Source organism: Monocercomonoides exilis (genome assembly GCF_001643675.1).
Source record: "Monocercomonoides exilis strain PA203 chromosome Unknown scaffold3-2548433, whole genome shotgun sequence".
In the NCBI taxonomy this organism is placed as follows: domain Eukaryota; phylum Preaxostyla; order Oxymonadida; family Polymastigidae; genus Monocercomonoides; species Monocercomonoides exilis.
In genome coordinates, this window is record NW_027150548.1 from 2,512,196 (window position 1) to 2,536,500 (window position 24,305).

At 38.2% G+C, this 24,305-nt stretch overlaps 5 protein-coding genes across 5 annotated transcripts; 3 read left to right on the forward strand and 2 right to left on the reverse strand.

Annotated features, from left to right (window-relative positions):
• The first annotated feature begins 750 nt into the window (after window positions 1-750).
• MONOS_11839 (uncharacterized protein) lies at window positions 751-1,557 on the forward strand. Its single transcript, XM_067864408.1, has 2 exons — window positions 751-815; window positions 860-1,557. Exons 1-2 carry the CDS (start codon window positions 778-780, stop codon window positions 1,389-1,391), a joined length of 570 nt encoding a protein of 189 aa, XP_067735523.1. The 5' UTR covers window positions 751-777; the 3' UTR covers window positions 1,392-1,557.
• MONOS_11840 (uncharacterized protein) lies at window positions 1,495-11,187 on the reverse strand (the record flags this gene model as incomplete). The annotated part of the gene is made up of 10 exons (XM_067864410.1): window positions 1,495-5,085; window positions 5,164-6,119; window positions 6,263-7,238; window positions 7,334-7,947; window positions 8,071-9,090; window positions 9,194-10,432; window positions 10,495-10,549; window positions 10,649-10,785; window positions 10,860-11,073; window positions 11,128-11,187. 10 exons carry the CDS (start codon window positions 11,185-11,187, stop codon window positions 1,660-1,662), a joined length of 8,697 nt encoding a protein of 2,898 aa, XP_067735524.1. The 3' UTR covers window positions 1,495-1,659.
• Window positions 11,188-11,448: 261 nt separating this feature from the next.
• On the forward strand, window positions 11,449-12,290 carry MONOS_11841 (uncharacterized protein; the record flags this gene model as incomplete). Its single annotated transcript, XM_067864411.1, has 3 exons — window positions 11,449-11,611; window positions 11,664-11,831; window positions 11,965-12,290. 3 exons carry the CDS (start codon window positions 11,449-11,451, stop codon window positions 12,288-12,290), a joined length of 657 nt encoding a protein of 218 aa, XP_067735525.1.
• A 6,472-nt stretch (window positions 12,291-18,762) lies between these two features.
• MONOS_11842 (uncharacterized protein) lies at window positions 18,763-22,921 on the reverse strand (the record flags this gene model as incomplete). Its single annotated transcript, XM_067864412.1, has 2 exons — window positions 18,763-18,788; window positions 18,844-22,921. The coding sequence occupies 2 exons, from the start codon at window positions 22,919-22,921 to the stop codon at window positions 18,763-18,765; spliced, it is 4,104 nt and encodes a 1,367-aa protein (XP_067735526.1).
• A 411-nt stretch (window positions 22,922-23,332) lies between these two features.
• On the forward strand, window positions 23,333-23,844 carry MONOS_17000 (uncharacterized protein; the record flags this gene model as incomplete). Its single annotated transcript, XM_067869880.1, has 3 exons — window positions 23,333-23,373; window positions 23,437-23,529; window positions 23,742-23,844. The coding sequence occupies 3 exons, from the start codon at window positions 23,333-23,335 to the stop codon at window positions 23,842-23,844; spliced, it is 237 nt and encodes a 78-aa protein (XP_067735527.1).
• Window positions 23,845-24,305: the final 461 nt, after the last annotated feature.

Sequence of the window (24,305 nt, forward strand, 5' to 3'; positions counted from 1 at the left end):
GACCTTCTGATGCATCCATTCATCCAAATCAGCAGAGATGCTTAATTTAACAGAAAATTGCTTCATTTTCTTCCCTTCATCTCGACTGATCAATTGTTGAGCTCATCTTATTTCATTTTTCATTCATTATTCTCATGATGAAAAAAGGCTTTTTGGACGAATTGATTTCATTTCGTTTTATCTTCTTTGTCTTCTTCAACTTGTTAATCGATGATCAACAAAAATTGTAACATTTTTTACGTTTCATTCAACAACTCTCAGATTGGATAATTTCTTTTGCGTTTTCAAATTGAAGCTGAAGGCAAAATATGCTATTTTACTCTCACATAATATCAACCAAAATGAAAACGTCAATGAAATGGATGTTATTTTTAGCTGTCAAAATCGGAGCAGAAGGCATGCAACAGAAAACGGAGATCGAATCTTATTTTTTAATTCGGAAACTGAAGCATTTGAAATGTTTTTTTAAATTTATTATTTTTCCTGTTTTTGTTTTTATTTTTTGTTTAAAACAGAATATGATTTCATAAACAATTTTCTATAAGAATTATTTTTAATGATGAAATAATAAGATATATCACAAAATGGTGTAAAATTAGGAAATAAAAAATGTTTTATAAAAATATACTCCAAATAAAAAAAAAACATAAAAAATACTGTTTGAAACATAATTTGTTAATAATTCCTTGTTAAAATAAAATCCAAAAGTTTTTCTTTTCTTTTCTTGTTTTCTAAATAATAACATCCCATATTTGATTGAAATTTTCTAAAAATCTCATGTTTGAAGAAAAGAAGGGATCCCCCTTTTCTGTATAGTTTGCTTCGTTGAAGTAACAGTATTTTATTTAGTTATATTAAGCTTTGTCCCAGCTCAAAAAATCCAATTACAGCCTTTTATGCTTTCTGGTCCTGTTGGCTCTTTCAATCCATCTCCTTCGGAACCACCAACACCGGATCCATTTCGCGAAACTGTTATTGAAAAGCTCCATGGTGTTTCAAAAAAGCAAAAAGTTGAATTTGAGCATTTTCCTGGAGATGATATTCCTTTGAGTGATGATGAAAAAGAAGAAGTATTATTATCAATTTCAGATCTTCCATACACCTTGTTCGAAAAAGTGATTGAGTTTTTAGAGTTGGCTGCACCTGGAGTTGCCAAACCCGGGCCAGAAAATTTTATTGATTTTGAAATCGAAGACATGCCGCCTGTTGTTCAGAGGAATCTACAGCGATTATCAATTCTTTGTAGGCTTATTTATGAAGAGACAAGACAAGACTTGAACGCTATATCCACCACAGTTGAAGCCTGGACAAATGGCATTGCGATGGATCGCAGGAGACCTCAACCTCGAAAACCTGCTCCAAAGCCAAAAAATAAAAAGAAGAAAAAATGAAGAGTTAAAAATTTTAAAGTTTTGATTTTGTTGTATTATATTATAAACATAAAAGAAAAAAAAATATCGATAGAAATGGCACACTTTTTGAATGATTATGTATTTAAATTCTTTTTTTTTGAAAATGTGACAAGAGGAATTTTGATAAAAAGAAAATAAAATTCAAGTGAACGAACAATCAATTAAACAATAAAATAGTATAAAAAATCTTCACGATTTGAAACGCAAATCAAACAATAACAAAGAAGAACATGAAGAAAAATAAAGTTCATTTACTCACAACTTCCACTAACTCTGGCAAGCTCTCGGTGAAGCTGCCAGTTGACGATTTGAAATTGATTTCAATTTCAAACACCTCAACTTTGACAGCAACGCTTGCAGATTTGGACGCCGTTTTGATTTTGTCTGTTTCCACAGCATAAACATAAGCTCTTTCAGTGCATTCATACATGCGGCAGGGAACGATATGAACAGGAAAGCTGATTTCTGCATAGTGTCTCTTTGAAGCCTTGCTCGAAGCAGCAGCACTTTTGGCCCGCTGCGTAGTGAAAGGGGAAATTCCTATCGCAAACTTTCGCACAGGAAGAAAGATCAGATCGCTGTTTGTTGTCCACAGCGACACGACAGTTGAAGAAGAGAGCATCGAAGTGAGAGGGAGACGGACAGGGATTGTGGTGCCCAGAGTGCAGAACGATGAGGTTGAAGGAGATGGAATAGAAGATGAAGCAGAAGAAGCAGATGCAGAAGAAGATTGAGCAGAACTGGCCTTGCCTGAGAGGAAGAAGAAGCTACGGCGGAAGGGGATGTCGATCAAGAAGCGACGAGTCGGCTGCAACGAGGCACAGTTCATATCAACCAAATAGGCACCAACAAGTTTTGTGTTGTGCGAATCGCTTTCTTTTTGTGAAAGAGCAGCTGAATCAGCGTCATATGGCGAAGGAAGAGAAGAAGGTTGGGCGTTTAACATTCGTCCAGTTGGAACATAATTTGAATTGGAGACGAGGTGGACGAGTGTCAACAAGGCTGTCTGTCTGAACGGAAGCAGAGCGCTGCATTTGGCTGCAAAACGAACAGAAGGCAGGCTGCCGTCAACACCACCAAACAGCATCAGCGACTGCAGAAGCGGAGCGAAACGGTCTGCACACGTCTCAAACGATGCAGAAGAAAAGCGCTGGGTGACTTCTTCGCCACCGCTTAGGAAAGATTCCGGCGGCAAATCAACGTGAACAGCTTCCCCAACAGCGACAGACTGGTCCAGCTCAATTGCAGGGGTGACAGACACAACCACCTCCCATATTTCATACAGCGATGCACCAAGCTCGTCGTTGAACAGCGCCAGGCAGAACGAATAGGGCTTTCTGCGGGGCAGCTGCTGTGTGTTGCTCGGGAGCGTTGCAAAGAGTTGGATGATCTGAGTGAATGAATGCGTCTTTGTGGAAGGTGCAGAACCAGCTTCTTGTTCGTCTGCTGCTTCTGCTGCTGAATCTGAAGGTGATTTGAAATATGTCCCGTCTTCAATCCGTGAGCGTGTTGTGGTTGCCATGTCCACATGAGAAACTCCGCGTATGTCAAAATCGCTTCGACACAAAACAACTTTTTTGATGAACGCTGTCTGCCGAAGAAGCAAAGACTGATCACTTTGTGCATCTTTTGACTGAAGAGAAGAATTCTGCTTCTTCAATGGCTGCTTGCCAAACGTGAAGGAGGCCGCAGTGTGTGATGAGAGCGACATTTCGTGCTCGCTGATGAATGCCACATCGTTCGCTGCATGAAACAGCGATACCGGAGAAAACGACGTTGAGTCAGAAAGAGGAAACACAAACGCCAAGTTCATCGGCTCTCCTTCTTTCACAAAGACGTGGAATGTCCTGTCGATGTGGTGAGCCAGCGGACAAACCAGCACGTCGCATATCGAATGCAGCAGAGGCGCCTGTTGAGTAGCCACAGGAGTTGACTGCTCTTCCTCACCTACCAATGGCTCAGGCTGCTCGTCATTCGCGTCAGGGCGTAGCATCGTTGGCGGAAGAGACACCATTTTGAGGCGAATGATACGCGACTCGATGGGACGAGAGAGCGAGACAGGCGCACCGAACGGATGGCGATGGTGGATCAGAGGGGATTCCTCGCCTATAAACAGCTCTTCTTCTTCGTCGGTGGCAGCAGATGAACGAGTAAGACAGATGGAGCCAGGAGAAACTGAGGATGAACGAACAATGCTTTGCTGGCTGCTTTGGTAAGGTGAAAGCGAGAGAGACGGTCCAGCTGAAAGAGAACGCATCGACATTGGCATTGCAGACGAGACAGAAGGAGAAGCAGACTGCTGCAAAGAATTCGAATAAAACGGAGAGGAAGGTGGAAGAGCAGACGATGTGATGCAGCGGCTGATGAGCATCTGCTGCAGTGAAATCGGGTTTTGAATCAGAACATCGTCTCCGTGCCTTCCTTTCCTCAGCAGCCTCATCCGATTCGCATCTCTTCCACCCCAACTGAGCAGGTCTTGTTGGATGCTACCATCTGCCGTCCTCTTCAGCCTCGACACAGTCGTCTGCGGCGTCTGATAGAGTGGACGTGAAAAGCGCGAGAACTGGTTTTCCATCTGCAGCGCCTTCTGATCTCTCTCCATCATCATCCGCTCAAGTTCTCTTCTTCGTGCCTCTTCTCTCTCTCTCCACTGCTGCTCTTCATCTGCAGCACGCCTCGCTGCTTCATCTGCTTCGTCTTCTTCGCCAAATCTGATCGTGCCCCATCGCCATGACCTTCTCAGCACTTCCTCTGCTTCATCAGCATATCCATCATCAGAACTCCTTCCTCCACACAGCAATCTCTTTCTCGCCTGTAACAGCTCCTCTTCTCTTATCCCATCCCCTGTCCATCCTCTGATATTCCCGCATAAGAACGACTGGCAAATGAATCCAGCGTATCTCGTCTCGCCCGGCGGCACTTCGACAACAAGAGTGAAAGGAGTGACAGAAGAAGAGAGCACAGCAGCTGCTGGATGAAGTGTGGTTTGGAGAGAAGAAGAAGAAGAAGAGGAAGAAGTGAAGGAGGTTGAGGGAAGAGCAGATGGATCGATGCGAAGTGAGCTGTGTGGATGGATGGATGACTGCGAAGTGGAAGAAGAAGAAGAAGAAGGAGAAGGAGAAGGAGAAGAAGTTGTTGTTGTTGTTAAAGAAGATGATGATGAAGAGATGGTGTGGTGTTTAAGCTGATATTCCTGAAGAGGACTCGACGAAAGAATGGGAGTGGATGTGATTTCTGGGAAGACAAACGAGTTTTGCTTTCCATTTGCAGAAGAAGAAGAAGAAGAAGACGAAACAGAAGCTGTTTGAGGGAAGAAGAGAGATTTGAAGTATTTGTGATATTCGTCTGTGAGTGGAATAATCTCGTCTTCCACTTCGTATTCTGCTGCCATTCCCAATGGATCTTCAAACAGCTCTTCGTATTCGTCTGAAATGTCATTCGTTTCATTCAGTTGAATGCTCATTCCTGTTTCATTTCTCATCCCCATCTCCTGTCTTCTCTGTGAACTGCATGCTTTCCTTATTCGTGTGGCTGTTATGCCGACAAACATTGTTTCTTCGGTTGTGTTCGCAATTGGCACCTCAAAAAAGACAGGAGAGCCGAAAGAAGGGAAGATCGCACGGGTGGAGGAGAAGTGGTGGAGGTTGAGGCGCTGAAGAAGACGCCTTTTGGACTGAAAAATAAGAAATAAAAAGTAATTTAAATAAATAAAATAAAAATAAGAATGAATAATTTTCATTTAACAACAAACTTCTTCTCTTTCCTTTCTGCTGACAATGGATTCTTCTGTCTGCTTCTTCACCATTCCTCTCATCTCCACTCCATTTCGATCCATTTGTGCTGCTCTGCTAACAGTTCCTGCTGACATTCCCAGCAATTCCTGTTTCTTTCTGTTCTTTTCCTTCTCCTTCTCTTCTCTTCTTCTCATGTCAAACATGAAATCTTCTCCAACAACACCGTTTCGCCCGTCTGTTGCCTCAATCGAAGACAGATGATGATTTCTCTTCAGAAGAATTCCTCCTTTTGCTGATGTTGTTGAGAGAGAAGGAGGTTTGCTGGTTAATTGCGAAATGTTTGATTGTTCAGAAGAGAAGAAAGAGGAAGGAATGGAAGAAGAAGAAGAAGAAGATAAAGATAAAGGAGCAGAAGAAGAGGTGGAGAAAGAGGAAGAGGAAGAAGAAATGATGCTTGTTGGTTTGTCTCCTCTGAGCATCATTTCATTCAAAACGATGTTTTGCCACAAAATTGAATCATTTGCTGATTGTTGAGTGGATTTTGCTGTTCCATTTTGTATTCTTCCTCTTGTTTGTTCTCTTTCTCTTTGAGAGATAGAAAGAGAATGAGAAAGAGGACGAGAAGAAGATAAAGAAATAGAAGAAGAAGAAGAGGAAGAAGAAGGAAGAGCTGATAGATTTGGAGAGAAAACAGTTCTTTTGTGTGAGACAGACAATGATAGAGTGCCCAAATTGAGTGAAAAAGGCGCTTTTGAATGGGAAAGGAAATGAGAAGAGAGGAAAAACGTGTTGATGAAAGGAGAAGGTGTGGAGTCGGAGGCAAAATGAGAAGAAGTTGAAGAAGAAGAAGTGAAAGTGGAGACGAAAGTTGTGTTGGCTGACGAAGGGAAAGGCGGAGGAGGTTGCTGAGAAGAGGCAGAGGGGATGACAAGAGGAGCATAGATTGAGAGAGAGAGGGTTTTGGAGTCTGTTCCTAAATATTATGAAGAAAAAATATTTAATTGAAGGAAAATAAAAGAGAGAGAAAAATAAAGATTATAAAAATGAATGAAATAATTCGTCAAACAATGAAAGAGAGAAAGAGAGAAAGAAATAAAAAGATATTTATATTCAAACCATTGGTGATTCCTGTGAGTGCTGAGAGCGGCAGAAAAGCGTGTCCGAAGAGCTGTTGCGTCTGCTCGTCCCAAATATCAATTTGAAGATGGCGTTCATTCAACGTCTCAAACAAAGTGGAAGAGGTCGAAGGAGAAGTAGGATGAGGATGGCTTTGCAGGCGGAAGGGTACGAGGCGGAGGAAGTCGGAGACGGAGAAGGAGGAAGGAAGAGGAGATATGGAAGAAGAGGAGAGAGAAGAGGAAGAGAATGAAGAGAATGAAGAAGAAGAAGATGATGAGGAGGAGGAAGAAGAAGAAGTGAAGAGCGAAACAGGATCAGGAAACGAAAACAGGAGTGGAAGTGGAACTGAAACGGAGATGGAAAGAGGATTGTTCTGATACGACGTGATGTGATAAGTCAGCTGGTTGGCATTCTCCAGCTTGAATAATTCTTCTTCCTCGTCTTCTTCTCCTTCTCCCTCTTCATTCTGCCCTCTCCCCACAATCCCCATCTCCCTCCTTCTCCTCCTCTCCATCTCTTTCTCCCTCTTCTCTCTCTGAATCGCCCTCTTTTTCCTCTCCACTTCTGTCTCCACATAGCCAGGCGGTGTGTAACAGCGAGGCAGCGCAAACATTTGGAAGGAGAAGAAAGGTCTTCTTGGCATCTCCACCAGATGAGAAGAAGAAAGTTCATCTAAAACCAACGGAGAATCACTCAATTCGTTCACAAAGGGTGACATTTCTGCTGTTTGAGACGGCTGAATAGGCTGTTGCGGCTGCTCTTGTGCTGCCAGAATGCTTCTCAACGTCTTTTCACTAGGCCATTTTTGAGTGAAAGACAAGAAAGTGAAGGTGAACTCGCTGCAGAGATGGTCTTCTGGCTCGTCAGTTCGGGTACTTCTGAGAAGAACTTTGGGAAGAGGGGCGATGGGAACAAGGGGAAGCTGCGGGAGAGGAGGAGGGGCAATGTAGATGGGATCGGTGGAGGGAGGTGGCTGGATATGAAATGAGGAAAGAAAACAATAAAAAAGAATATTTTTTGAAAGGCAAATAAGTTATTGCGAAAAATATTATTGATAAATAAGCAAACCTCACTCACAACTCTTTTCACCTGCATTGCTGGTTTGTGCTTCGGTGATAGTGGAATAGGTGTCTCATCTTCAGACTCACTCTCTGTTTCTGGCTGTTCTTCCGCTTTTGCTCTTTTCGTCGCTCTTCTCACGAACAGAAAAGGAGTCTTCACCCAAACAGGAAGAAGAGGAAACTGGCTTTCCGGCAGCACCAGTTCGAAGGAGACGAGTGTTGGGAAGAATTGAGCGGAAGATTTTGGCTCAGGTATTTCGATGGGAGTGGGGTAGTGATATTCTGGTGGGAGAGGGTCAGGAGGAGGTGGGTCGTCTTCCTTCATGAAGAGGGCGGTGGAGGGTGTTAACACAGAAAAGGGGAAGATGGTTTCATCATCTGTGAATGGGATGGGAGAAGACAAAGCAGTTTTTGAAGGGTTTGTCGATTTCTCTGCGTTTGGGTCGTATTCTTTGAGAGACAGCCACGGAATGTCTGAACTTGTCATCAGCAGTTTTGTGGAAGAAGAAGTCGAAGCATTCAAACTCTCCTTTTTCGGCTCGATTATCTTCGGAGGAGGAGTTTGAATGCCACTTTTTGAGGCGCCGTGGGTGGGATCGAATATGAATTGGTGGGGAATACCTGAGAAGTTAAGAGGAGATTATTCAGAAAGATTGATAGAAAATAAATAGAAGGAAAATGAATAGAATACAAATATAGAATGAAATGAACAATAATAATGATAAGATAAAATAGCTTTCATACCATCAAAATAATATCCAAGAATTGGCTTTGTATTCAACGTCAGTTTGGCCTCTTTCTTCTTCCAATTCCATTGCTTTTGAGCAGATGAAGCTTTTCCTTCACCTTCATCATCATCATCTTCTTCTTCACTTCCACCTCCATCTTTTCCTCTCTCTTTCTTCTTCTCTTCAGAACTAGACGCTGAATCCAATGAAAAAGAATAAGAAGAAGAAGTTGGATCATAATCCGCAGGGGGATTGAGAAGAGGGCATTTCAAAGTGATTAACGATTGCAACTGCTTCATTCGCTTGTCTGTTGAAGCATCTGGCAATGATGTGCTGCTTGAAGATGAAGAAGAAGAAGAAGAAGAAGAGGAAGAGGAAGATGAGGAAGAAGATGAGGAAGAAGAACTCTTTTTGTTTGAGCTTCTTTTCGATTTCTTTCGCGAAAGTTTTCTTTTGCTTGGCTTGCTAAATGCTTCACTATCTTCATCGTCGTCGTCATCATCATCTTCTTCTTCATCACTTTCACCATCGTCACTTTCATCATCATCCTCCTCCTCATCATCATCGCTATCTCTCTTCTCCATCTTCCTCGTCTCCTTCCTCTCTACCCTCTCTCTCTCTGAACTCGCCTCAAACGGCCTGAATTCCTTCCACCCGACACACACTTTCTTCTTCACCTTTTCTGGAATCATCACTTTTGGCGCCTCGTATTCAAATCTCCCTTCTTTCGAAGAGCAAAAAGAGCCGTCTGAAACAGGCGGGCGCGGAAGAGGGATCGGAATGAGCAGCTCAAATTCAACCAGAAAACACAAAGTCAAAAACGGGTGCGGATAGCAAAAGCGAACAAAAGATGTTTTTTTGGCTTTTGAAGGAGGCAAGTAATTGACAATGTTCATCTTTTTGCCGTCTTTGCGCTGCATCGAAGAAGCTTTGCCTTTCACAAGAGGAATCGAAAGAGGTTTTTCAGATAGCATTTTGTGAGTGTTGTGCACGAAGACATGGAGGGTGCGGGAGAGGATGGTGACAGACTGATCATCTGAGGGGAAAAATAAAATTTATAAACAAACAAACAAAAAAAAATAAAAAAAAGAAGTTTATGTGAATGAATTATTGAACACAATCACTTCAAAAGCACAAACCGTTGTCTATCCCATTCTCTGCCAGTCTGATGTAATTCACTTTTGTTCTGATCTGTTCTTCGAGTGATGCATCCATCTTCACACACACATTCTCCAATTTCAGTGTCAGCGGTACAACTTCAATCGGATTCGCCAGGCGATTTCCAAAGAAGAGCGGGCGCTGTGTCACAACTGCACGAAGAGTGCGATAACCAGAAGGGAAAAGAGAAAGAGAGAGGGTGGAGAAGCTGAAATCTTGGTTCCTCTCTTTCGTCTGCTCCTTCTCTGTGGTGCTGGGCTGCTCGCAGAAGTCGCTCCGCTCCCAAAAACTCTGATCCAGCCAGGATGAACCCAGAAAGGGAACATATTTTGATTTTGACAGATCTTCATTCTCAATCTCTTCACTCAGCGTTGCTTCTTCGTCTTCTTCTCCTTCTTCTCCTTCATCGTCGTCATCATCGCTTTCATCCTCACCATCATCTTCTTCTTCGTCTTCATTACTGTCTTCTTCTTTGTCATCATCGTCGTCTTCGTCATCTTCGTCGCTTCCTTCATCAGAACTTCTTTTCCTCTTCGATTTCTTTCGCTTCAAATGAGAATTTGATCTTTTTATCTGCGCGCTCTTCTTCTTCCTCTTTTGAGCTGCTTTCTTATTTGCATTGCCTTTTGCTGTTTTCTGCTTTTGAATCTTTTCCTTTGTGAATGCGTCCATAATCCTCTGCTTCTCTCTCATTTCTTCTTCTTCTGATTCTTCCACAACTGATTTAATCAGATTCAATGTCCGCTCCAAAATCAGAACTTGAGGTGTTTTTTTGCTTTGGCGTGGCGCTTTCTCTTTCTTCTCTGTTTTTTTTTCTTTCAACTGGCTTGTCTTCATTTTCCCAGTTTTTTGGTTTTTAACTTGGCATTTTGATGAGAGCTTGACACTTTTTCGTTTTGGATTTCTGTCTTCTTCTGAATCTTCCATGTTTTCAGCTCCGCTTTCATCAGCATTTTGTTCATCTGCTTTCTTTTTCTTTCTCGAAGGATCCAGTTCTACCAGCTCAGCTTCAATGAAGTCTTTTTGCTCGAGCAATTCTTTCTTCATCGTCTGCTTCAAAATCACTCGATGCGCTGGCGATATGACGCCAACCTGTGACAACGATGCATTACGCTCGTCGATGATCGCATACGATGGTAAAGCCTTACTGAGCTTTGTGAGCATCTTGTGCGGAACTAATGTGAAAGTTAGTTCTGATTCTTGCATTGGAAGGAGATTGGCTAAAAAAACAAAAGAAACAGTCATTTTTTGGATTATAATGCAAATTAGAAAAACAACAGACGTTGAACACTAAGATCTGTTTGTACAAATAGCACTCGTGGAGAACCATATGACAACTATTTTTTCGTGAGGAATAATAGAATTATCAAACAAATCAAGAAAAAAAAATAATTGAGAACGAAAGAGAGACAGAGAGATCAAATTTTAGTTCAAACACCAACAGCTTCTTGAAATGGAAGCAATGATGATTTCTTGTAGTTGCTGAAGTCCGCTTCACTTTTTATGTGATCTTTTTGAATTGTGGTCCACCCAATTCCTGTTTCTCTGAAAACTCTGTTGTATTGGTCCAAAGCTTAATGAAAATCAAATATAGTTTTAAAAATTAGTTTCAAAATACAGTAATTAAATCGTAGGCACGCAGCATACCGACGAATGTTAATTCAATTATTATTTGAAAGGATATGTCATCTGCAATGAAAAACAAAATATCATTTGTTGTGCATTGGAAAACGTCAGTTTCAATTTCTTGGCGCTCGTGAAGTCTTCCTTCGTACGTACCTCCAAGGGCTGTCCTTGTAGTTGTGTTCAAAAAAGTGATGTTATAACGATAAAAGCATGGACAATCGGTTATTCCTGATTTCTGTAAGTTGAAGCAAATTGATTATGAAATGCATAATTATTAATTAAAGCATACTATTTCTGGATGCTCTCGAATTCGATCCAGTGAACGGAGAAACAGACAATATCCTTTCATTCAATTTTGAAAGATAATGTAATGGGCAGGTGGAAAAAATAAAACAAATTTAATTCATGATGTATATCTCATTTACTCTTAAACTCTTCTTTGAAATCAAAAGGAAACATGAGAGAAATTGTTTTGCAATCCCGATACAAAAGTTTTTATAAATGAAAAATCAAATGAAGTTTTCGTGAATGTTATGAATGGTAAATAGATTGCTCAAATTATTAACTTGCTATTCAAAAATATTGATGTTTTCAATTTTATTTCAAAACAATGTACGACAACATTTGGCAACATGAAGGTAATGATTATGTTGGTGGCGCTTTAGTTCTTGGACATTCGATCAAAAGACATCTTAAAGTTTCTTGCGACATTATATGCTTAGTAACTTCTGATGTTATAAACGATGCTAGACTAACTTTAACCAAGATATTTGGTATTTGCGTGTTTTCGTGTTAATTCAGAAATAATTATTTTATTCTTGATAGATTTTGTAATTGAAATTGAAAAGATTGAATGGTCATGCAGCATTGATAAATGGAAGAGATTTAAAGACAGCCACAAATGGATTTATTCTTGCTTTACGAAATTAAACGCATTTCAACTTTCTAGCAATCAAAGAATTCTTCTTCTTGACGCTGATATTATGGCGGTTGGTTCAGTTGATGAACTTTTCACAAATACTTTTATTTGCTGTTTATTGCGTTCAGATTTATGAACTTCTTGATTTTTTCATTTCTATATAAAAACATTATCTATTATTTTCTTTTTATTTGAATCTTCCTTTAGGAACTGTTACCGGTGATGAATGCAGCTATTTAGAATTAGGCGCTGTAGTAAATAAAACGCGTGTTGTCGATTCACTTCGAATGTGCCATGGAATTAGTGGTTGTAGCTTGCTTTTCGAGCCTAATGTTAAGGATCTTGAAGGAATGCTGATTGAACTTACACAAAACAAACATTACGGTAATGAAAGATTCAATGCAGGACCCTACGAGCAACTTGTTGCACAGTATTTTCTTAAGAAAAACAAATGCTGGCATTATTTGCCATCAAAATATTCCATTCCTGGCCGGAAGTCGAAGCTTGTGGAGGGACTTGCAAAGTTGATATAAAATGAAAAAACAATAGAAGAGCCAAAGGGAAGTAATCATAAGGGAGCAAAAAGAAGGGAGAGAGGTTCTGAAGATAACGAAGAATTTATTGGTTTTGGGAAAAGAGGAAAATGGAAAAGTGCAAAAAGAAAAGAAAGAGAAGAAAAAACGACTCAATTGATGCAACATGCTGAGTTAAAAGGAGAAGACAAGGCAAAAATGGAAAGGAGAAGGCAAAGATTCGGAGGCTTAACAACAAATAACAGCAGTTAGCCAAGTTAAAATCCAGACCAGTTGCGACAGAAGAGCTGATTGAGCTGGTATACAAAATGGAGAGAAACATGATGTTATTGCTTGTACCAATGATGGTGTAGTTTGTGGTTATGCTGGTTGCATTGTGCGATGCACTGTATGCGCTGTCTTGCAATGTGAAGTGAATTAAGCGGAATGTGGATTTGAGGAAAGATGTTTGTGTGGAAGGATGCAGATCCGAAAAGGAGAAGTGGAGAAGAACTGGAAAGAATGGCAGGAGAGTGGGAGAAGAGAAGAAGAAGGAAAAAGTCGAAAAGGCAAAACAAAGCGCAGATGATAATTTTTATGTTGGCCATTAGATTGTATTACGCCTGCTCAAATATGGAAAAAGAATTTTTGATTTTATACAAAAGTCGAAACTAATTTTTCGAGTTCTAGAAGAAATTCACTTTTGTCCCTTCATTGAATCTTTCTAATGCATCTTTATCTTAACTATCTTTTTATCAGGAACAATGACTGATGAATCATTCGTTCAAATCTGCGTTTGATCACGGAATGCGAAAAAAGACTGAAAATCATCCAATGAAAAATAAGAAGCTACAATGAGTAAAAAACCCGGGACATGGTAAAAAACCCGGACTTTAAAAAAAAAGAACTTTTTTCTTTCATTAAAACATTTGATTGTTCAAACAAAAAATGCTCTAATATAACATTGTAAGTTGGAAAGTTAATGCTTTTCAAATTGTTTCAATGAATTTCTTCCCTTTAACTGTTGTTCATCAGATAAGATGATTATTCGACATTTCTTATTTGTTGTTGAAAATTAAAGATGAAATAAAGCTAATTTAAAGTGAAATGAAATTATCAAACCGTATTTTTCACTGTTTTCGGTTGGTTTATTTGATTTGACTTTCAAACAATTTTTTAATCATTTTGCTCATTGTGATCATTCCCTTTTTTGAAATGGAAAAGAAATCAATTTCTTCGGAAGAGCTTCTTCGGATAGCTGCTACAAGAGAATATCGGACAATTCATTCCAGATCTCGAAAAATTTTTGAAATCAAGAAAACATATCCATTGACAGTGAACGTCGCAGTCAAAGCGAAAGCAATAACAAGGCAGGCTTGGTACAGAGGCAAAACAGCTGAAAAGGAAAACAGAGATGTTGGAAAAGAAGGAAGACCATCTCTTATTAATTCTGAAAAACTGGAAAAAATTGAGAATCAGGTTTTGTCTTTATTATCAGAAGGAGTTTTAGTTCGAATGAAGCACATACAGGAAATGGTTTTCGTTTTTTTTATATGTTAATTTATTTATCTTTGTTTTTTTTAGGCAATTAACATTTTAAATACGGAATCAACAAATGAAGAAGAAAACGAGAAACTCCATCCGAAATTATCTTATTATTTAGTTCAAAGAAGCTCCATATTAAAGGCAACCCTGGCAAGACCGCTTGAAATTGCAAAAATTCGGTCACAGAGCCCTGAAAATGTGATTAACTGGTTTGAAGAAGTGAAAGAAATCGTAGAAGGAAACAAGATCGAAGTTTCAAATATTTTTAATTTCGATGAATCTTCTGTACAAATTAAAGAAAGTTCTGCAAAGTTGGTCATCTGTTTGAAGGACCAAATCCCTCCTTCTCCTCCTGAGCCTCGAAAATCTTCAAACGCGACTTTATGTTTTTGCGAATGCTCAGACGGTTCTCATCTTCCTCATTTTTTGCTTTTTCCAAAGAAGAAAATACAGGAAGAATTTTCTAATTTAAAATTTTTCGATATCAACTATATTCCTGCACCTTCAGGATGGATTACCACTGAAATCTGTAAAATCATCATGCTTCAAAATTGGATTCCTCTCATTCATCAAAAAATCCAATCGACATCTTCGAAAAAGGCTCTCCTTCTTCTTGATAACCATACCACCCATTCATGCTCAGATGTCATTCGTGAAGCAGAAAAAAGCGGAATCTTCATCAAAAAGTTCCGTCCTAACATGACACATATCCTACAACCATGCGATAACGTAATTTTCGCCAGATTGAAAAGAACGATAAACAATAATTACAAAGTCCCTTCGGATGATTCATCTTCTTCTTGCAGAAAGGCACTTGCTGAGGTTTTGCCAGACGCAATCTCCGCAGCAACCGATCCTTCAGTAGTTAAAACTGCTTTTCTGAATACAGGAATCTGGCCACTAGCAGCTTCTCAAGTTCTATCAAAAATAAGTGGATCACCGTCAAAATCTTCTTCCATAACTTCTTCAGATGAAGCAAAAAAGGAACTATTTGATTCTTTCACACCAAAACGGAAAATCAAATCATCAAGAAAGTGTAAAATGGATATCAAAATCGATGAAAAACACAGCATTGATGGATGCACACAAACAGAAGATAATTTATTCTATGACGAAGATCACCGTACCAATTCTGATAGAAGCAATTTTACCAAAAGAATCATCAGAACAAGAAAGAAAAAAATTGACAGCGACTTTTTATATGAAGATGACGAAGATTACGAAAAAGATGAATGGAAAAGTGAGCATAAGGAAAGCGCATAAGATACAACTCAATTTGAAAGCAAAAAATACAAAATACAGCATGATGATAACTAATAGATGGAAATATTAATAAGTTTGTTTAGTAATTCTTTTTGTTGAAAATCAAATCCAATTTATTGCCAAACTTTTAAATATTTGACTTTAAATTTATTGTTTGTCTTGTATTGAATTTTTTTTGTGATAATTTCTTCAATTCTTCATTTCCAGTTAACTGAATTTAGAAAAGACAAAGGATGAAATTCACGGAGCATTGGATTGGAAGAAACTTAAGTTGCGTCGATAGAAACTTTCATTTTTTTAAAATAATATCACATCAACAATTTTGACAATTTAAGAAATACCATTTCACATTAACATCTTTGAATTCGTTGAAAAAATACAAAAATTGGGGTTAAATATGGACTTTCAAGCTTTTTATGCACAAAGCTTGAAAAAATTGTTTCACTCATAACATTTTTAAACTTTATCAGATTTAAAAATAAATTTGATTTTCATTCCCGTTAAAAGGCATCATTGAAATCAAAACATAAAGCTCTCCAATATTTCACGAATGTCAAAAAAATGACCCATTTTTTTTGTGCTTTTTGATATAAAAAAGTTAATCGAAAATGCATAATTTTTCAATGAAAATGCCTGAAGTGAAATATTTTGCCCCAATTGTATTAAAAAACAATTCTCAATTCAAAAAATCTCCAAATGTTCAATAATTACTGAATAAAACATAAAACATATCGGCCAATTGATCATATTTGAATGAAACAAAATGCAGTTGCAACATTCAAAAAGTCCGGGTTTTTTACCATGTCCCGGGTTTTTTACTCATTGTATCAACCCATGTGACAAATTCAAAAATATGGATTTTTCCATTAATTACTGCATTTGATATTGAATGAAGAGAAACTTTAACGATAATGAACAAACTTATTTAAAGTTTAAATTTTCGATTTTATTTGAAACAAGATGAAGAATGAAATTTTGAAATATGTTTTCGATAAGTTAATTTTGAAACATTCGATTTAGTCTTTAATTATCTCATTTAAAGTTACCATGAACTTCAAAAACTCAAGAAATGGATTGTCAAGTTCATTCTAATCAAATAAAAAAAATCAAAAGCAACAAATTAAATAAGCATTGAGAAAAATATTAGGTTGAATTTCGAAATTTTGCTCCTTCTAACACTTCTTTTAATTACGTTCATTTAATTTGAATTAGAAAAAATTTTTATTTCAATGTTCATTCAAGAAGTTGAATTTGAATCACTGTGTTGTTACCTGTCGTTTCTGAATACTAAAACCGTTCAAAAAATCTTCGTTGAATTATAAAATTTCTCCGTCAGATGAAACATTTTTTCAATAAGTATTTTTCATGAAGTGACTGTGGTCAAATGTTTATCAAAGGCTTTTGAAAAACATCAGTGAGTAATAAAAATGAAGTGAAAAATAAAAAAAAACAAAATAATAAAAAAGCTTTATTTATGAAGCATAAACATAAAAGGAAGTTATTTGAATATGAAAAAAAATTGATAGAAATTTGTTTTGAAAGTGTAAATCACAGCTGAAAGGAAAATAAAAATGAATTCATGAAAAAAGTCACTCAAAAATTAATTACAAGAAATTTGTCTTTGAAATTTATTGAAAATGTATTTTAAAATAAATCTTAGAATCACATTTTCTTCGAAATCAAACATTCATCATAATTGAAAAATGCACATGCGAATTTTTTCCAAACAGATTCTGGATCGAATCTTAAACGCAGCGGATGCTTTCTTAATCGTTAGAATTGTCTTCAGATAAAAAATAGGCTCACAAAATTACTTGAATTAGTAGAACAAGAAGCATCTTTTCTGATTGCGAATGGATTTTGAATCTAATCATGATCAGTTATTTGCAAAGCACAAGCATAGTGTTCCTTTCAACCAATTTCTTTCCAGATTGGTTGTTCTCATCATAATCTCATCTATTTTTGAAAGTGAATTAAAAATCTTTCAAGTCGGGTTATTCTTTCAAATCTCACAATTTTACAAAAGCATTATCATTTGAACTTCTCTTTTTTGCAAATACTTGTCCAATTACAACAAATATTACAATGAAACCAACAGCAGCAACAAATACAATCCACCATGGAAACATAGTTGATGTGGATTTTGTTTGACTAACTTTTTCATTGCTATTCGAAATAACATCCGACAACAAAACAGGATCTGTTTTAACCACTTGAGTCTTTCTTCGATGCGAATCATTAATTTCGTCCTCCTTCAATTTCAATACAGCCTGTATAAAAATCTGGCCTTTTAATGAGTTTAAAGTGAATTTAAGTTGAGATTTTGATGCTTCCACAACAAATTCCTCTTGGCTCACAAAGGTACAAGTTATAAACGGCAAAGATATAATTTCTTTCTCCGAAGAAGAACTTGAGTTGTTTAAAATAAAAACTTCATAAGATACGAGGCACGGAAGAAGATTATTTCCAATAAAATGAATCATCATTTTGTCTCCCTTTTCGCTTTTTGTAATCTCAGAAATATGAGGTCTGCAAAATTGATAGGCTTTTTGTGGAAATTCTCGTAATACTGTGTCTGCTGTTTCAACATCTTCCATCTGACTCCAATTCATCATCCCACTAACTGTGCATCCTCTGTTTTGCATCCAGAGTTCCAGATACTCTCCTTCCAGAAGATTATCAAGATTTTGATTCCCGGATTCGTCGGAAAATGAAGCAATTGATAGTGAACTATTTTCACATAAAATGTTTCTTCGAACAGAATTGTACTGTGACGAGTTTGGTGTGTTGTTGAAAAAAGTCACACTCTTCAGATTAATTTCTCCATCTCTAACAGACAAGGCACCAACCGAAGAATTTGCAAAAGTTGTTGATTCAATTGAAGAGCTACAATTCCTGAGATATAAAAGCGATCCTTCAAATTGGCAACAAAATTTTCGTTCATTTTGTTTTTCTCCGTTAAAAACAATGCTCCGCAAATTGCTCATTCCAGAAATTGTGCAATTAGACATTTTCACAGTGCTGTTTGATACATTGACTAGAACACCATGAGCAGCAAAATTATTATTGACGCAAAGCATTGAATCTGAAATTGATACATTAACGAACTCCATCCTAATAAGCGAAGCATTCCCAATTTTGGAAAAATTTCTTAAAAAGAAACTTGAAATTGAAATATTTGGTTTGATTGAAGGCATTGAAGATGTTCTATTGATTATCAAAGATGAATTAAACGTTACATTCTCAAAGAAAACATTGTCAACTTGAAATGCATTGAATTCTCTTCCAAAAGCAAAAACCGAGATGAATTGAAATTTTGAATCAAAGCAATTGAACGTGCAGACTTTAAATGTGCCACCTTGGATATAAAAAATGCAATTATTGCTTGCTGAAGATGACGGTTCATTTCCAGATTTAAGAATAGAACTTAAAATAGCATTAGAATTTGCGGTTGCAAATCCGCATGCCCCACTAAAAAAAGTTTTATGAAATGTGACATTCTCAAGCATGGTTTCACCGGCTTTTACAGTTGCAAAAGTGAAGCTGACAGATTGAGATAATGATGAGACTGTAACATTCTCCAACAAAAATTTGTGATACACTTCAAAAACAGCATTGTATCCCTTTATTCTTGAAGGAAGAACAAATTGAATATCGCTAAATTCAGTATCAACGTTTAATTTTATTAAGCTTCCATTTGCAGTTTCATTCCTAGCAGCAATGTTTATTAATACTAGATTTCCATTAAATCCTTCAATTTTCACACGACTCCTTTCAAATAACGCAGTGTCTGTCAGGCTAGATTGATTACAGATACTGATAACAGGAGTATTGCCTCGCTTCATAAGAGCATATTCAATTGTTTTGCATGCAAACTTCAATAACCCGCAATGAGGATAATCTGTCCCTTTTCCTCTGCTTCCATCAACAACGACTGCGGATTCAGTTTCACACAAATACACAAACAATGGGAATATATTTTCTTCATTTCCATTTTCAGTTCCGCACAATCTCCTCGGATCCAAAGGAATGGTTGAAGTGTCAAAGAATTCAAATGAATCCCTGTTAACCTTTGTTTCAAGCAATATTCCAGTTCCGCATTTAACAAAAGCATCTTTTCCAAATATAGCTTCGTTTTGATTTTCCTCTGAAAATCTCACTTGAGATCCAATAACCAATTTACTTGATTCGCCTTCTAAATATACCATCATCCCTCCTCCTCTTCCTCCAAAAATTGCTCTACCTTCCGAAACACATCCTTCAAATCTTGCTGTTCCATTAACAATCGCTATTCCACTTTCTTGCACATCAACATACACTCCTCCTCCCTTTCCACCAGCACAACTGCACCCATTCGCATTGCATCCATCAACAGTCAACGCTCCACTCGTTCCAACTGTTCCTTTCATCCATCCTCCATCTCCACTATTCTTCACAACTCCACTGATATTGCATCCTGAACAAATCACACTCGCCATTCCTTCACAAAATTCAATCGCTGAATGAGCTCCAAACACAAGTGCTCCACAAATCACAAATCGTTCCATGTTCAGACTCCCGCTCTGCGCATTCACAATGCTATATCCAAAGGCCACACTCGATGTGCTCTCTGATATATGAGCAACTGAGCAGTCTGTGAGTGTGAGTGATGAGCTTGTCAAAACAATGAGCGATGTTGCACTCGATAATGAAAATGGAATTTGGAACGCAATGTTCTTGATTGAGCTTGCACTCTGAATATTCATCAAACACGAAGATTTCATTCCACCTGGAACTCTCACATTCACATTCGTCTTGTTTGTTGTGCAATACACCTCCCATTCATATGACCCTGCCATCGGCACAACTTCTCCCAGCTCAAACCCTGGATCCAACACAATGTTCTTCTTTGACGAACTGAATCTGTTCTGTGCTGCATGTGTGATCGTTTTGCATGGAAAATACCCAAACCCACAAAACCACGAGTCATATCCTCCATACCCATTCACCTTATTCCCCACATGTGCTGCTCCTGAAAATGCATCCAAAAACACATTCAATGGGAATATTCCCATCCCTCCCTCATTCCGGTCATATCCCATCAGCTCATCATAAACAGAAACATTTCGCGAGAAATTCAGCTTTGTGGTTGTTATTGTCCCACTCACCAACATGCTCCCATTCACAAACACATCTTTCCCTCCCAATGTTGCACTGCAACCAACAAAACTCACTGATGTTATTGCAAAATCAAATGAGCCATCTGCCAGATACAGCATCACCCCACCTCCATATCCGCTGCACTTTGTTTTGTTGAATTTTGTTGCTCCTCCGCTGTGCGATGTTGATGTCCCAATTCTAACTTGGCTTGTCGAAGAAGCCAACTCAACCTTTATCCCTCCGCCATTTCCATTCACACACTCACACCATTTCATCGTTGTATTCCACACCACAAATGTCTCTCCTCCCTTTACACTCTTTGTCATCACAACTCCATCTCCTCCTGTCCGATTCACATTTTGAATTGTCAAATTCGCAAAAACACTTTCTCCAGAAGAAGATCCAGCTGATGATGGTTCGGCAAATAGCGATTGACTCATTTTTATATTTTTGATCTCCACATCAATCGTCTTCAATTGCTTCAGTGCCACTTCAAACACAGATGATGAGATTGTACATCCTCCTGATTTCGATGAGTCGATCACCACATCCTCCAGCGAAAGAGTCCCACTCCCAAGTGACACCACAAACACACTCGGCGATGGGCTTCTTGTCGCGTTGTGATCGATCCCCACATGCCCCACCTCCAGTTGGCCAGAAGATATACTAAAAAGTGTCGTCGATGAAGAAGAAAGTGAATTTGTTCCAATCACACTCGACTCCTTCCCTTTTCCAACAATCGAAATCTTCTTTTCCCCAACACTGACAGTTGCCCCTTCGCTCTCATGCCTTCCGACAAGCACTGAAATTCCGAAACTATTTAAATTATAACATTTATTCATGCAATACCCAATCGTTTTGCAAGGCATTGTCTCATTCATTCCACACAATTCATTCGAATCATTTCCATTCTCCCCAACAAATAACAATTTTCCATCCTTCAACCACCCCTTCTTTTCTGTATGCTGATTACCATTATAATAATAGCACACTCTCTTATCATTAGTATTTGTTGTGTAAGATTCGTAGAACGGATTGTTCGATGAAAAAAGATTGTATCGATCTTCAAAATACACATCATGCCCATATGGAGTGGAATTACTGCAACTGCAATCGTGGAAGAAGAAGAAATAGCAATATTGATTGTTGCTTGGAGGTGTTGATTGATATGGCCTGAAATCCAATCCTCCGCCCGTTGATGTTGCGTTGCACGAAATGAACTGGAGGCTCCTCATTTTGAATGCAGCCGGAACATATGAGCAATACATCCCTCCACCATTATGATTTGTGAGCGTACACGAAGTGAATGAGCACTCAAACACAAAAGCGCTTTCCCCTTTCCCATTTTCTGTTCCAATACATGAAGATCCAGAAACCTGAAAAGAATTAAGATAAAGTCCTCCTCCATCATAATTTGCTTTGCATTTCTGGAACTCGCACCCACTGACCCTAACACATGACGAAATTGATTCAGCATACATTCCTCCTCCAAAACGTTTTTGGATTGTACAGGCGTTGAATGAATTGTTTTCAATTTTGATAGAATTGATAGAAGCACACAAAATTCCTCCACCACACCAATGCGCATAGCAGTCGTTGAAAGAACAAAATTTCACTGAAAGTGTTCCCGATCCCAGATTATACATGAAAATCGCCCCTCCATTTGAATCTCCAAAAGAATAACCAGAGTTTGTTCCAGTGGTTTTTGAGCCATTCCACACGCACCAGGTGAATGAATTCGCCCCATTTTCTGTAATCTGCTGTCTCGCTGGTTTCGATGGATTCCCCTCACTCCCGCTGATTGCAGCATTCTGTGATCGATAGCACCTGACAAATGAGGTGTTCGAGGCATCCAGGGAAGATGAAGGGCTGTTCAGTGAGGGGACAATTCCCCCATCATACACATCCCACACCGATGAAAATTCACATCCTCTCATCAGAAACATTCTTTCGCTCAGCTCTTCAGCCAGATGTGATATTTTTTGTGGATTTGTGGAGACGTTGAAGAAGGTCAACTGGGTGAGAGATACAAGGTGTGTCAAGGGAGGCGCTAGAAACGGGGCTGAAGACACACAAAAAGAAGAGAAATGGGAAGAACAAACAAAAATGTAGCATTTTTCTGAAATCTCTCCTTCCACTGCTTTTGAAGAGAAAAGTGGAGCAAATATCTGTTCAGTTGAAGTTGAATACGATCTGAGTGAAATATTGGTAAACAATACACAGCTCCCACAAAAATCAAAGGGAGGTGCCTCTCTCTCAACTTCAACAACACAGCCACTCAACTCAACAAAACTTCCATCCGATGCCCTGAGCACACTCTCCCCACCTCTTTCCATCAATATCAATGAATTCAGTTTTATTGATGAATTGACCCCAACAACACTTCCCTCAACCACACTCCCACCACACACACCCTCTTTTCCCCACATTTTCCATTCATCACAAAAACTCCATTTTTCACCTATCCCAATCTCTCCACTTCTCTCATTCCATTGTTTTGAGCATTTCTTCATCATTCTCTCTTCTTTCGAGGTTTCTCCCGTCCCACCTTCTTTTCCTTCACTACATGCATCAAATAAATCTCCTTCCACATATTCGCAATTTTGAATGTTCTTTAAACATATATCTTCGAGATAATCCAATTCTCCTTCTTTTGCTGATTTCTCGGCAAGTCCTGCTCCATTACTTGTAGCACCATTGCACATGCACCCCACACAAATTATCCATGCACAATAAAATATTCCTGATAGCAACATAATCATTCCTCTCCAACAATAGTCTTTTCTTTTTTCTATTGCAGACTAATATGGGCACTTCAACGAAATAATATCATTCAACTTTTGATGTGTATCATATTATTATATCAATATGAATATAATTCTTGTTTGTTTTTCAACATTTATTTGTGATCCAATGAATAATAGTGAATAATTCATCCATTTTTGTTGATTTTTGATATTTCAGCCGTCACTTTCCGTCCAGCAATATCTGCCTCTGAGATGGAACAGCATATGAATTGGAGCATGTAATTTTGCTGGCTGTATTTCAATGAGAAAAGGCATCAGGGAAAGAAATGAATGATGTGAAGATTGATGAAAACAGTGAATGGAAGGGGTATGAGTGCTGAAAGTTTTGTGACTCTGCACCACATATTAATGTATGTCTTTTGATGGATTATTTATGTAGTTTTTATTTGAAGAGATTTTCGATGTTTTGAAAGAAATGATTGTTTATGCCCAGATTGGATGAAATGGACACTTTTGGCAAAAGGGGCGGGATGCATGGAACAAGGTCATACAAGCATCTGGATTGGGTTTTTGATGTGTTTTTCTCACAGATAGAGATGGAATTTCAGTTCAAGGGAAAAACACTGAATGGATGAATGAGTGAAAATGGATATTTTTTGTTGATGCAAAGAGGTTGCAGGGAATTAATGGAATTTGCTATTGGTGTGCTATAATCTCTGTTTTATTCGACTTTTTTCTTGAAAATACTTTTATTTATTTTTATTTTTTCATATGATAGGATTTTGGAAGTTATGCGAGAAATTCCTGCGGATTTCTATTTGCAGGGAGAAATTCTTTTGGAGAAAGGAAGAATGGAAAATGAGGAGGCAGAATCAGGTTGAAAGGTATTTTTTGATTGAAAAGGGATTGAAGAGGAGAACAAACAAAATTGATGATTACGAAAGAAAAGAATGGAAGAACATGCCATTGAAACAATTCTTTCAAATTTATCTGGATCATTGTTCATCAGCATTATTTTGGAAGAGGAAATGGATTTACGTTCACTCATCAACTTATTCAAAGATGCAAGAAAGAAATGAAAGTGAAGGAAAAGAAGGAGTTTTTGAACAGTTGAAGATGTTTTCAACGCAAAAGCAAAGCAGGTTGTAATTGACAAGCGAGACAAAAAGAATAAGTGATTTATCCTCCCAACAAATTATCATTCCATTTTGTTTCAGTTTGTTTGTTTTTGCTTCGTCGGATGGAGCTGTTATCTCTCCATCTCTTTGTGAAGTGTCATTTGAATGAGCTTTGTTTTGGGAATCATCCTCACAATTTCATTGAAAGCACTTTTCTTTTGCTG

Coding starts and splice junctions, on each gene's coding strand:
- MONOS_11839 (XM_067864408.1), top strand. CDS start 778: ATGTTTGAAGAAAAGAAGGGATCCCCCTTTTCTGTATA. Junction 816..859: donor GGATCCCCCTTTTCTGTATA/GTTTGCTTCGTT, acceptor AGTTATATTAAG/CTTTGTCCCAGCTCAAAAAA.